At 29.2% G+C, this 15,452-nt stretch overlaps 1 protein-coding gene across 4 annotated transcripts in view; it reads right to left on the bottom strand.

Moving 5' to 3' along the window:
* Nucleotides 1-15,452, bottom strand: part of Vmat (Vesicular monoamine transporter) — a 273,942-nt gene that overhangs the window by 51,124 nt on the left and 207,366 nt on the right. For all 4 annotated transcript variants that reach the window (XM_075367126.1, XM_075367128.1, XM_075367129.1 and 1 more), the window contains exon 3: nt 1,034-1,168. In XM_075367126.1, coding sequence (XP_075223241.1) covers nt 1,034-1,168 — 135 coding nt within the window. The remainder of the gene's footprint in view (nt 1-1,033; nt 1,169-15,452) is intronic.

Consider the following 15,452-nt stretch of genomic DNA (forward strand, 5'->3'; position numbering starts at 1 on the left):
CAGTATAAATTTCACTAAACGGAATAGTTTAATTATTATTAATCACCAATTCACGAAGATATGAATAATACTGATCTAGTAATATGAGTAGAAAAGGGAGTTTTAGTCTATCCTAATATTTCATGTAAGACTGTTAAATTAATAATTGTATAAACACTTGATGTTAATAAGAACTAATACTTTAGCAATTGTGTAACTGTCCACTTTATTAAAAAATTGCGGGATCGTATTTCACTTTCAAATGAAATACGTTTAAATGAAGTGCAGCAAAAAATGTGTATAAGTAATTTAATAGGCGTACAAGGAAGTCATGTGGTGTCCATATTAGAATTTTTCTTTTTTCTTTAATAAACAACTTTTCTGGAAGTATCTTCAGTGACATATTTTTATAAATACAAATGAATTTTCAAAAAATTACACATCTTACAAGTTAATTTAAAAATATTAATGTCATATTGCTTTGTCAAATACATTTCATTAATGAATTTAAAACTTTTTAAATTTAAAATATAATTTTAATATATATATAATTTTAATTTATATGTAATTTTAATATTGTCAAATATTAATTAAAATATTTAATTAAAAATAAATATCTAATTAAAATAAATAAAAATAAAGAATGAATCAATAAAGTTAGTATTCCTTATATTTTACTGCTTTGGTGAAATAATTGATTAAAAAGAAAACTCTTGCCATTTTAAAGTGTAAACACTATTTATCTACTGATTTCAGAATTTAGAACTGTTTATCCACAGAGAAACAATCTATTAAAAAAAAATTATAGTTAACTATGGATACAGAAGATTCTTTTATATATATATATGTTCTCCATCATTCATAACCTACCATTTTATTTTCCTTCTATTTCTTTGAAAAATTTCAAGCTTATTATTATTATTATTATTATTATTATTCTAAAAATTAGTACAATTTTCCTTTTACTCTATAATCTAATTTTAGTTTGATTAAAATTATTTGAGATTTAATTAAAAAGAGATTATTATGCTTACTTTTATTTTATTATACGTACCCAAATCGATGGTGCCATTTATATCATGAGCTTTTGGGGGTGCGATGGTTAAGGGTACTCCATTCTCCAGACTGTCTCCAATTTTGGTTTCATTTGGGTGCTGAATGTCATACAGGAATTCTGGGATGATTGGAACTGAAATAAATAATATAATTTTATATTATCAATACTAATTTTATTCCATTAAAATTTGTAGTAACTAGTGTTCTTCCAGGCGTCAGATTTTACTTATTAACTATAAGGAAATCCTCAGTCAAAATTACAAAAAATTATTTCACATGAAAATTCTTTCAAATTTTATTTCCTTCAATACTTTCTCCTGAATAGTTTCCTTATCCATCCAGTATGTAAATCACAAAAAATTTCTTCTTGCAAGGAAGGGAACCCCAATTTGAAATATGTTTCTTTTTAAGTTGTATTAAGTTTTATTCAATTTAATTTCATTGAGGAAAGTTTTTGCTATAATACTTCCATGAGCATCTAGATAAAAAACGTTTTTATCAACAGGGAGCAGGTTTATTTATATATCCTACTATACTGTGTTCAGCGTAAGGGCTATCGTAACTTGTTTGTAGTAGTGAGATTTTACTGCAGCGATTTTATTGCGATAGTGTTAGTGCAATAATATACTGGTTGACTCAATTTGCTAGTTCTCACCAGAATTTATACTTTATGGTTTATCGTGTTTTTTCTCAGCAGAGATAAAACTTTAAATATAACTGATGTGTAATTAATTCCTAAATAACTCGATTAAGTAGGTGCCAAATGAAAACATCAATTAATAAATGAATCATTTTTACATTATTTTACTGTTATTTACTTATATTAGGATATTAATGAGGGAGTTTTATAATATATTAATTTTTGAGACAGCCTGTTACAATGTCATGCAGTTTATTTACAACAGGCTAGGTCTTAAAGTGAGTCGAGAATATATAAATGTAAATACTTTTTTTTCTTAATGCACTTCAAGCGAGTAAATATAAAAAAAAATATATTTTTAGTCAAGAAACCAACTGGTACATATTTAAAGTAAAGAAATAAGAGACCTTCTAAGACATCAAATTGCTAAATCTGGTAAAAATAAGTTTGTTTTTCTTTGTTTTTCAAGTTTCATTAAAACATGTTTTGTTGTTCATGTGTAATTCCATATAATTATAAATACGAAACAAATAGAAATAATAGTCAGGAAATTTATTTTTATAAACAAAGCCATTCAAGTAAGAGACGATTTGTGTGAAACTCAAAGATAACTTGAAAACAAATCTGAATTATTTATTTAGCAATTGTTTATACACCTAACTTTAATATGGTTCAGCACAAAGATAGCGCACATAATCTATATCTTTTTCCTAAAACTATTCAATGTGAGTACTTTCATCATGTGGTCCACATCCAAACGCTGACAGTCAAAATCCTTTATAGAACCTCAAAGGAAAAGATCACATGGGGTCCAGATCGGTGATCTTGTAGGCCAGCACAAAAAAGCTCCGTCATTTGTTCATTGGGCATAAGTCTACCGATCCAGCGGTTGTGAAAAACGTCATTCGACTGATTCCAAAGTTAAGACAGTAAGGGGACGCACCAATAAAATTCTCTAGTCCATTTTGCAGTTTTTGGCAGTTGAAGGGCAGTGAACGCAGCATATCCAAATAAGCAATTCCTATTACACTTTCTTCAGTGAAAAAGAACCATCCGTAAACTTGCCGTCGTGATATTATGAAGAAAAATGTTATCCTGGGGAGTCGCATTTGCATTGTAAGAGTTCATAGGGATTTTCTGATCCCCAGATACGGATAATATGTGTGTTAAATTTTCTATTAAGACGAAATGCTGACTCATCACTAAACATAATACGATCGTGAAAGTTGACATCTTATGCTGGGATATTTCGAAGGCGAAGTCGACAAACACAGTGTAGTTGGTAGGTTTTAAAGTCTGTAAAAACTGTAAACGGTATCGACGCATATATAAGTAAGCGTTTCCGTAAAATATTCCACACGTCATCACCGGCATTGCTAGTTAGTTGTTGGCCTTTCTAACAAATCTTTTAGGAATATACAAGAAACATACCCTACATGCTCAACAATTTCTTCAGGTACTGTCCCTCACTCTTTCCTTTTTAGAGACATTGGATGTGTTTCAAACTCTTTACACCATTGATGAATGTTATCTTCACATGCAGAATCACAATTAAACTTTCTATGGAACGTAGTTGAAATGTAACTTCAGATTCACATTTAACAAACTGCTAATCACAGAAGGATTCCTGTTCAGCAGTTGCCATCTTTGCTCGTGACACTATCAAGTGAAAAGATAGAGAATCAATCTAGGCCTTGCATGCAATAAATGCTAAATTTGTCCTCTTTGCTCTTTAATTATAGTCTTAAATAACACTGTAAACCTCATCCAAAAGATATTATAACAGATTGATATCCCAGTATTATTTTTTTTATACGATAGAATGCAGTATATTTTTTACATTTCGCTTATGGGAACCATTAATTTATTTCTTATGAAATGTGATTTATTCTTCAGCGACTCAAAATATTACTACACAAAAAATTACTTTGTAAAAACGACACGTTTCCGTACAAACTTTATTATTTTTCCAGTAGTGAAGTTATTTGATAAATTATATGTCTGAAATCCATCCTAAAATTTCAATAATGATTTGGTAAAGGATCATTCAGATCGACTCAGTGGTTTTTGAATAGTAAACGAACACTAATAAAAATTAAACATACACAAGGACATTCTGATTTATAAACATCTCATTAGTGAAATTTGGTTTCTTGACATAGTAACTAATTGTTATAACATCAAATAAATTAGAATATACATGTAATGTTTGTTTAAATTATGTATTTTTTTCTTATAAATTCGTTTCATTAGTTTTTTTTACAATTTCTAATCCCAGTCATTCCCATTTGTAACGTATAAAAACCTGGTTGCAAATCAGGTACAAATCAGAGTTGCTTTCTAAATATATTTGAGATTAACACAAATTCCTCCAAAGTTGTCCATAACACTGAAAAAACCGAGGAAAAACACACAACTAAATCATTAAAAATAAAATATAAATAAACGTACACATAGACTCAAAAAACTTCATTGTACACCCAGTACTACGATAAAGTTCAGTTTATTTTTTACATTTCACTTATGGGAACCATTAATTAATCTCTTATGAAATGTGACTCATTCTTCAGTGACTCAACATATTATTACTACATGAAAAATTACTTTGTAAAATATGACACATTTCCGTATAAACTTTGTTATTTTTCCTTTACTTTATTGAAAAGCACAAACTTTATAGAAAAGCAAAATATGGTTTTGTGGTTAAATGATTTTGTTTTGGAATAACCAAAACCTGTTTGGTTTTTTATTGGGTGAAGTTTCTTTATGTGATTTGGTATTGGTTTTACTTAATTGTTTGATTATTTTCTAAGTTTCCAGAGAGAAAAAGAAGACTGAATAGACGGAAGGAAGAAAGAAAACAACAACTGAGTGAAAGAACAAAGACCTTTTTGGGAAAAGAAAAAGAAATCCGAACTATATCAACGCGATCCTTATAGGTGAGAATGAAAAGAAAAACAAGTATATATAATTTACAACTACTTTCAATAATTTCTTTTAAATAAATATGGGTATCAATTTAGTTTGATTAAATTTCTTGCATTACAAATGAAATAAGCTGTTTTATTATTAATACTACACCGAATCAGCAGCCTGATTATTATGTTAAATGATTAAACTAGGGCAACAATCATTAAGTATTACAGTAAATACAAACTGACTGCTTGAAATGCTGCAGTTCAGTAATCACCAATACATGATATACGCTGGACTTTATAACTACAATTGTTTCCATATTTCAGTGTACCAAATGAAAACTAATCAGTGACTAGTTATTTATTATTTATATACATAAATACTGATATATATATACAAACACAGATCTCTAAAACACTCGTACAAAATGTAGTCATAAACATGTTAAAAACCAAATTGATAGTACTACTATGATTATAAATTAAAAATAATCTTACTGCTACTAAAGTTAGCATCATTACTAGTCACATTGTATGAAACTGTTTTAAAAGTGAGATATAAATAAGAAATTTATTACTTTTAGTAGAGTTTGTATTCCCTGGTTACCATTTTAATTCGGTGTTTTTATTTTAGTATGGGTTGTTTTTATAATAACGCTGTCTCATGACTTGTCAATTTATTAAATAAAACGTTTCTTTCCATTTGTTTGACAATTAAACATTCAAAGTAAATATCAAACATTCAAAGTATCAAAAATTAAATCTTACAGGAGAAACCTTCCTAAATTAATGTGTTTCTTTACAGAAAAAATACATTTTATATAGCATTTTATATCTTAAAAACAATTTCTAACTAGAAATAAGTAATTTTTGTAACATAAAGTGAAAAGTAAAGAATATGACCAATGTGAATGTCTAGTTATATAGGCTATGTTCCAAATGTTTGTAGGTTAAAAATGAAGAATATTATAAAAAAAAAAAATAATTCTTTCACAATAAATTTATGTGTATACATGTATCATTGCTATTTAAAGAATTCTACATCTAAGTTCCAACACTGGAATAAAAATTACTGTACTAGGATGGTAAAATTGAAACACTCTTTCTTAAATACCTTCTATTGTTGTTTGACAACGTTTTATTTACTCATCGAATTTAATCTAATGTATTATATATAAAATGGAATCGAGTAATTTTGTTGAAAACTTTGGTTAGATACTTACAACTAACATTCATTATTTTGGAATTTAAATGTTTTCAGTTTTCAACAAATGATCAGCAGCAACATGAAACAAATTTTTTTTAAAATATTTTTTTTTGTGTTCAATCATTTGACTGATTTCATGCAGCTTTCTAAGATTCTCTATCTAGTGCGAGTCATTTCATTTCAGTATACCCCCTACATCCTACATCCATAGCAATTTTTTTTTTCATATTCCAAACGTTGCCAGCCTACAAAATTTTTCCATCTACCTGTCCCTCCAAAATCAAAGCGACTATTCCAGTATGCCTTAATATGTGGTCTATAAGTCCGTCTCTTCTTTTAACTATATTTTTCCAGATGCTTCTTTCTTCATTAATTTGCCACAACACCTCTTCATTTGTCACTTTATCCACCCATCTGATTTTTAACATTTACTATAGCATCACATTCAAAAGCTTCCAATATTTTCTTCTCAGATACTCCGACCGTCCAAGTTTCACTTCTATATAAAGCTACGCTCCAAACATATACTTTCAAAATGTTTTCCTGACTTTTAAATTAATTTTTGATATAAGCAAATTATATTTCTGACTGAAAGCTCGTTTCGACTGTGCTATTCGGCATATTATATCGCTCCTGCTTCGTCCATCTTTAGTAAACCTGCTTCCCAAATAACAGAATTCATCTACCTCCGTAATATTTTCTCCTCTTATTTTTATATTCAGTGGTCCATCTACATTATTTCTACAACATTTCATTACATTCGTTTTGTTCTTGTTTATTTTCATTCTTTATAGATAGACTTTTTCTAAATTTCCCCCACAAAAATGTTTTTATTCGAAATTTGGGAATTTCTACGGTTAAATTTTATTTTGGTAATCCAGGCTTGACTGGCGTAGCCGCGAAGATCATGCACAAACATTGCCAGCTTTTTACATTATTCCCTTTAGACCCTTTTGTAGAGATCTATGTTTCTTAACCACGAGATGTACCTCAATTTTTAAACTAAATTTCATTTTAAAAATGTGCATAAATTATGTGAGGAATTTTATCCATTAATTTTACGCAGGAATATCCATAAAATTAAAAACGAAATATATACAGTATTTTGTGAAACAAAAGATGTATTTAAAAAAAAAAAATTCTTCTTAAATATCTTTATCAAAATATATGTATATAGAACAGATTAAAAAACATTACATTAAAAGTAGACTAAAATTGTAAGTTACTCAAAAGTACGGTAAATAGATCTTGTAAATTAACGGAAATTTCAAATTATTTTTATTCTTTATACTTTGGGTTTTACTTTAAAAAGGTTTTAATTATGTATTCAACAAATAATGTCGTTTTCGTTATGAGAAGATTACCTCTCTGATTCTCCATTTTAGATTTGTTTTTTCTGACAGCCAATATCGTCGGTTCCGTCCGCGTTTGAGATGCACGTCTAATAGACATCTCTAATGAAAGGATTTTTCTAATTTAGAAAAATTCTACTTTAGCAGTTCAAAAAATAAATATTAAAACGTCGTTTCATTGTATTTATCAAACAAACGTAACATGGTTAACTAGAGAGAACATTTGTTATAGAAAAGTTAAGTCTATAAAAATTAATTGACTTCCATTATTACTTATTAAATAAATATCAAGTTATTTAAAAAATAATTTTATAACAATAATTTTATTATTATTGAAATTTAATGTCTACATTTCACTTTCAGTTAACTATAAAATAGGCAAGTAGCAAATTAAATAAATTTATTTTATCACAATCTATTATTTATATACAATTTTATCCTACAAATTCGAAAAGGGTTTTTGTTCGGGATAAACAAAAAGAACTACTCCATCAATCGCAACCAAATTTTTACCCATGTTTATTGGCACAACTGATCTTAAAGAAAGAATGTGAAAAATTATATAAACACTTACAGATAAACTATATTCTAGCAAACTGCTTCATAGTAATAATATTTCAAGAAATAAAATGACATATGCGTACTTAAGACTGAAAAATATTTGGTTTTCCACAAACAACGATTTTATTGATAGATTGTTTACACGAATATTACGGAACTCTTTAATATTAATATTGTAATTTTTCTGAAGTATTTATCTGTATTAAACATAACTGATTTCATTCTTTTATTATGAAATTTTATTGAGTAAGAGGAGGAAAAAAAGCTGAAAGAACTCGTGTGTTGATTTCCTATAAACGGTTTCGTCATACCTACTAATACAGAATTTGTATAAAGCTTATTGGCTGAATAAATAAAAAAAAATGATTAAATAAGGAAATAAATTTTATTATATTTTCTATGAAAATAAAAATTAAGCAACAACATTATGACGGAAGAAAGCAACCGATTAAGTAGTACAAGTCAAAAAAGAATGAAAAACTGCTTAGATACAAAATGGGTATGTCTGTTTCCCTGTATCTGAATTTTAGCATTTTATTTCATAATAAGAGTTTCAATCAGTTAACCGAGACAAGTAAGACTGAAGAGCTAATCACTGCCGCCTCCGAATTCACAGATTTGTTAATTTCAAATTAAATCGATACGATAGAAAAATTATTACGAAAGTTTAATATTTCTAAAGTATTCCAGTAGTCTCTATCAAAACAGATTGATTTCATTTTAATTAAATTTTTGAAATTATTATATAAAAAGAGAGAATGTGGAACGAGGTGCAGGACGATGTAATTCACTATTGATTTCCTAGAATTGATTGATTCCTAGAATTGATGAACATATGAGTCTACTGCGAAAGCAAAACATTCAAGAGGGTATTTTAACTTATTGGGATTTCCATTGGTTTTATCATTTTCTACTTATAATTTATGTAAAACATATAACGAAGAAAACAATAACAGAAAAGTTTAACAGTCGATTATGGCCTTCGCGACATAGGGTTTAATTTTCAAATTGAACTAAAATATTCGAAAAATATACTAAATTTATAATTTTATCAATGTACATCTAAAAAAATTCATTTAATTTTAATATCTTACATAATTAATACTTAATATTCATAAATATTGTATTCTATTTTAAAATTGAACTAAATATTAAATTCATTCACGTCGGTAAAAAGAAAATATAAAAAAATAAATTAAACAGATATAAGGTAAATCAGTTTAAATAAGCTCTGTATTTATTAGAAATTTTACTTCACAGTAATAAAATTTTAACCGATTAACTAAGATTGTTAGTTAAACTTACAAATGCACAACAATTTCACGGGTCGATTAATTCCAAACTGAAGTTATCTGATAGTCTTCTTGTAGGATTCTGTCAGTGTATCTTAAAAGTAACTGTCTTCATTTCGTTCTTACGAAAGAGGAATGGATAACATGTGGAAATAAAAAGTAGGTGCTGATTAACTAATATCAGTCAATAGTATATGCGAATAACACTTACTGGTTTGCGTAATTAGTGGGTTTTTTAAAGAATTTATCAGATCATCTCTAATATAACCAATCAACCAAGATAATAAGGACGGTGGAGAACTGGCGAATGATTACAACTTCATCCCCACCCAATTAAGCGGATGGATTTTTTTGAAATTAGCATTAATTTAACCTTCACATTTCTTCGTTAAAATATAAAATTTAATTTTTATGTTATTTTTTTGTTATACAAGAGCGGTCATCAACAGCTATAGTCATTAGCCCAGTGGAAATTGGTAGCGTATGAAAAAATGCCATGACTGACCGGGATTCGAACCCGGGACCTCCGCATGAAACGTCACACGTGGCAGCCTGTGTACATGGCTACCTACTCAATCACGGAGGTCGGTTTTTATGTCTTATTATTGAATAAGTGAGTAGAATAAGAATAAACGAGATTGTGGAGGAAATTGATTTTAATCTATCAGCGTTTGATCAAGTTACAAAAGAATAAGAAAATTTGCTAAATCACTTATTGGTTACGTTAATTTAAATGTACAAATTTTAGTATACTACATAATAATAACATTTCACAATATTCATTTAGGTACATTTGACTAAAAAGGGGAAGACTATAAGAATGAAAGACGTCGTCGGCCATTTCCGATTTCTCTGAACAATTAATTATGAATTAGATAAAAGTGATGGTACAATATATTATTTCAGATTCTATCGAGAATTACTACTAATCACATTCAGATATAAAATTATGTTGTTTAAGAAGTTGAAACAGAGAATCAAAAGTAGAGGCAAACGAAATCGCACGTTGATTTGTTGCAATCGCTTAATCATGTCGGTCAATAAAGAATGTAAATTCTTCTTATTGGCTAGTGAAAATGATGATCTAAAAATATTATAGGTCGATTGCCGAGTACTACGTAAAAGATGAACTAAAAAAGAAATTCACCAAATTTGTAATTTTTCTTCGGTTCATTGCACACAACCGTTTAACCTTTATGTCCTTATTTTAACCTTTACATCAATAGGGAACAGATTAATTCATATCCGACAATGTGGAAATTAATTACTACAATGTGTAGTTAATTACAATGTGTAATACAATGTGTAAATACAATTGTAATTAATTACAATGTGGAAATTAAGTACTTACTGCTTAAATTTATTTAAAATAGTCTCTGTATTTTAACTGGAATTTAATTTATTACACGGTTTTAACAAATCAAACGAGGTATACGAGGTGCGACAATAAAGTAATGAGACTGATTTTTCTTTGCAAGATGTAGCAACCCTGCAGCTTGCGTAGGCACACCATCTTTGACCTTGGTTTATAAGCTACTTCTAGTCCAAGCGGCACATTGTTGCAACTGCTCAGCCGTGAGTTGTGCTGTAATAAGGGAACACGTGTTTGTGTCTCTCGTCACAGAAATGAAACCGCAAAATATTGCGCAACGGTATGCCAAAAAAGTATGTTTCTTTTTGCGTTAAATTGGGTGAAAACGCGACGACAACTTATGGTAAGCTTCAGAAGGCTTTTGGAGAGGAGGTTATGTCAAGAGCTTAAGTTTTTCGGTGGCATAAAATTTTTAGTAAAGACAGAACGACTGTTGAAGATGAAGACCGCGTGGACAACCATCAACCTCACAGACAGATCTCAACTTGACCAGGGTGCGTGAAATCTTACGATCTGATCGAAGATTATCCGTGAAAATGATTGTAGAAGAACTCAAAATCAATCGAGAAACGGTTCGTCTAATATTAACTGAAGATCTTGGTATGAGAAAGATTTGTGCAAAAATGGTCCCCAAAAATCTCACACAACAACAGCGAGAAACACGGGAAAATGTGGCAGCCGATCTGTTAGAGCAAACGGAAATCGATCCAGATTTGTTGAGTCGTGTTATCACTGGTGATTAAGGTTGGTTTTTTCAATACGATCCAGATACAAACCCCAAAGTTCGCAATGGTGCTCAAAGGGATCACCCAGACAAAAAAAGCTCGCATGTCAAAGTCAAAAGTGAAATGCACGCTTGTGTGCTTCTTCGATTCCAAGGGAATTGTTCATAAAGAGTGGGTGCCTCCTGGACAAACAGTTAACCAATATTTCTACAAAGAAATTTTAGAAATACTTCGTAAACGAGTTCTTCGTGTCCGTACCAACATTGCTGATAATTGGATTCTGCATCACGATAATGCGCCATCCCATACTGCTCTGTCAGTACAGCAATTTTTAACCACAAAACAAGTTTCAGTACTATCACAGCCACCTTATTCACCAGATATCGCTCCGTGCGACTTTTTTCTATTTCCAAGAGTCAAAATGGCGGTCAAGGGACACCATTTTCAAACAACACAAGATGTCCAAAAAGCTGTGACGAGGGTCTTGGAGATATTACAGAAGATGAGTTCCAGAAATGTTACCATCAATGGCAGAAGCGCTGGAATAAGTGTGTGCAATCAGAGGGGGAACTACTTTGAAGGAGACAACATTAAACATGACTAAAACGGTATGCAACATTTTTTTTCACATCAATCTCATTACTTTATTGTTGCACCTCGTATGAAGTTGGAAATATGGTCATTCCCCTAACATGGTCCATTTCATTGGTTGAGTGGTTAAACTAAAAGTGTGCAACAATCTTATAATAACCGTAGTTTATCTAAATTATTCTGTTAGACAGTATTAAACATTAGCGATTTCATTTTGTTCGTATTAAGTTATAAAGAATAAGAAAGAGAAATAAAGAACCGTACTACATTGGAAGACAGAATCAACTGTTAATTTATTGGAAATCGATCACGTCATAACGGCCAACAGAGAATGCGGATAAATCTTATTGGTTAAATTAATCGTATCAGTTTTTATATAAGAGAATGGGTATAAGTATATCCTCCCTTCACGTAACAATATGGCGTGAGAGACAATTCTCTTCCGTTATAATCGACCTACAAGTCGATTGCGGCCTCTTATGTGAAAGGCGAATTAATTTTAAATTAGGCTACAAAACTGGAAAAATGAACAGAACTTATAATTTTTCACTGTCTTTCATTATATTTTATTTAATTTCAAAATTAATTTGCTGAGTTAGAGAGGAGTGTAACGAAACGGAACGACTTCTTTCTATCTCTTAGTTTTACTTCTTACAGTCGAAATCGATACTGACTGAGGTGAATAGATTAGGTCGTTTAGGTAAAAAGCGAATTAAAGATTTACTTATTAGGTACATTCATATAAATAGTTCTTTACTTCATCTGAGATTTTATTCCACGATAATAGAATTTTACCAATTAACTCAGACAAGTTAGAGTTATGGGTAAGAGTTATCACTTAAGAATGATCGGTTGAATGTTCAAATTCACGGATCATTTATTTTTAGTGATGGAACTAATTATAATTTTCTTATAGGATTCTGTCAGTTTTTATTAATAATAGTTGATTTCATTTCGTTGTTAAGAATTTGCAATGGATGTTAAGAAATATAAAATTGTAAACATAGAACTGGAAACAGAAATGAATAAGAAATCAAATCGATTGATGATTTTGCTGGAATCGATGAAATCTTATCAGTCAATACAAAATGTGAATAATTCTAATTAGTTGGATTCATTTTATTACTTGTACTTTGTGAATCGTAGAATGGAATCTATTCCATCTTACTGGCATGGTATGAGCAAGTATTCCATCTTACTGGTATTACATCGTACAAGCATCATAATCACAGAAAAGAACGATTGTGGCCTCGTACTTGAAGGACAATTCATTTCAGATTTGAAATATTTGCAAAATGTGTACTATTTATTGGTGTAATCTATATGAAGTATTAACTTTAATCTGCATGAATTCATTGAATAATAAAATAAAATTAAGAAACATTGATTAGAAGGTAAAACTCAGATGCGACTCTATTGGGTATCATATTTGTGGAAAAGAGAATGTTAAATTTTTTTAAACCTATCTAAAAATTTTCTTTTTTCAGTAGTTATTTTGTTTCGTAATAATAACAACGGAACAATCTAACGGAGACAATTAAAAGCGAAGAGGTCGTTTACAGTTCCGATTTTAGCGATAGATAAATTACAAATTTAACTAATGCCATGGAAGATTACCATGAACGAGTATAATTTTAAAAAAATATATTTTGTCTGCATATTTGAAAATTAACTGCTTTTATTTCATTTTTATGAACTTATAGTTAATCTGTAGGGGGATTAAAGAATTGGGATTGTAAGCAGAATAAACAGAATGCTGATTTGCTAGAATCCATTAAATTAAATTGCCAAAGCGAATATATGGTAAATGCTTATTAAATGAGTTTGTGTTAACGTAATTTTAAACATTTCATCATATCTTCTTTGCATGTAAAAAATACCAAATCTTGTTTTATTGATTCTTTGCTATGTAAGCAATGGAGAGTATGGTTGTACTGGGATTTTACAGACTCATGCTTGTTGGACGGATTAAAATTGATATTAGGCTAAAGTAATAACTGGAAAATTATCAAATTTATACATTTTTTTTCACTGAAAATCATGAAACTAACCAAGTTATTTAATTTTTAAGTTACATTATTAAAATGAAAAATAAAAAAAAGAGAACAGCAGTCAAAATTGGCTGCTGACAATCGTTTGAATTTTATTAATCACAATGCATAAATTATCTAACATACTGGTTAGCTCATTTAAAAATTAATTCCCTTCATTTTATTTGAGAATTTATTAATTAAAAAATAATTGTTTGAATTATGTAAGACTAAAGTCTTTTATCATCTGCAATCTTTGATCATATGCGTTGATTAATTTTGACCAAAATGATAGAACATTTTTTTTGATAACTGTAATTCTCTTAAAATATTTCGATTGAAAAATTACTCATTTCATTTCGATCCTTTCCATTTTAATAGAAATAAATGACAAGAAATGTTAGAGGATGAACACGAATGCTGGATTTGTTGATATGATTATGTCATATTAATTAATAAAAAACAAGTCTTCTTAATTGGCATTATCTTAATCAAACTTTGAGTAACGAAATCGAATCTGTGCATACAACAATAATTTTCGTTATAATTAAATAGATAATTATTAACCAAGATATTCGTGAAGAAAAATGTTGATTAATTCTCGCCTCCTGTTTGACGGGCACATTTATTTCAAATAGGATTTAAGTGATAGGTATATGTGCAATCAAATATCATATAACACACAAACCAGATATTTAATTAGAATCTTATATATTTCATTGAATTAGAGTAGGTTGTCAAAAAGGCAAATGAAAGATAGATAGGCGGTCAAAATCGATTGCTGACAGATAAAGAAATATTGATTATGCCACATCGGAAAAATAATGTAAACATTTATATAAACACTTAAATGTTACGTTAATTTAAATAATTTCAATATTTATGGATTTTGAATACTCCATCAGTAGTCCCCTAACTTCAATTTCACTTATCGATTAATTAAAAGTTAGACTAAAACGACGGAAACGTTTTATAATAATTGTAATGTGCGTAATAAAGTATTTTAAATAAAGTATACGGTTGAAGTATTCAATCAGTCTTATTTAAAATAAGTGATTTCATTTTGTTCTTATAAATTATGATGAATAAAATGGAGAAATATAGACTTGGGAACGTTGGTGAACAAATTGGACTGATATTCTGCTGTAGTTTATTACAACCAATTTCATGTAATCATATCGGCAATACAGAATGTAAATAATTCTTATTGCTTGCATTAAGTTATGGGTTTTTCTATCAGAGAATGAAGTTTATTATATCCTTATCGCGTGTAACGAAAAACCAAAGGAGAAAAAAGAAACGAACAGATAGTTAGTCGAGATCGATTGGTGGTTGGCAGGAACAGATTAAGTCATATTGGTCGTAAAATAATACAGAGATTTATTGAAGTACTGTTTCATTCTGTTGAAAGATTATGTTTATTTAAATAACTCTGTATTTGACCAGAAAAATAAAACTAATAAAAAAAAAATTTACTGAAATAGGTAAGACAGAAGAAATTCGTTTACTATTTTGAATTTCACAGGTCGATAGATTTATCTAAGATAAAATTAATTTAAAAAAAAAATAATAGAAAATAATGAACCAGAAACATAGATGAACAGACTCGCTTAGTGGTTTGGACCGATATGACTCCATTACGTCATATTGGTCAATCAAGAAAGAAAAAAAAATTATAGTCTTATTGGCTGGTTTCTTCATGTTATCAGGTTCTGAAGAAGAACCCACTGCG

Source organism: Lycorma delicatula, chromosome 5 (genome assembly GCF_047948215.1).
Source record: "Lycorma delicatula isolate Av1 chromosome 5, ASM4794821v1, whole genome shotgun sequence".
Taxonomy (NCBI): Eukaryota; Metazoa; Arthropoda; class Insecta; order Hemiptera; family Fulgoridae; genus Lycorma; species Lycorma delicatula.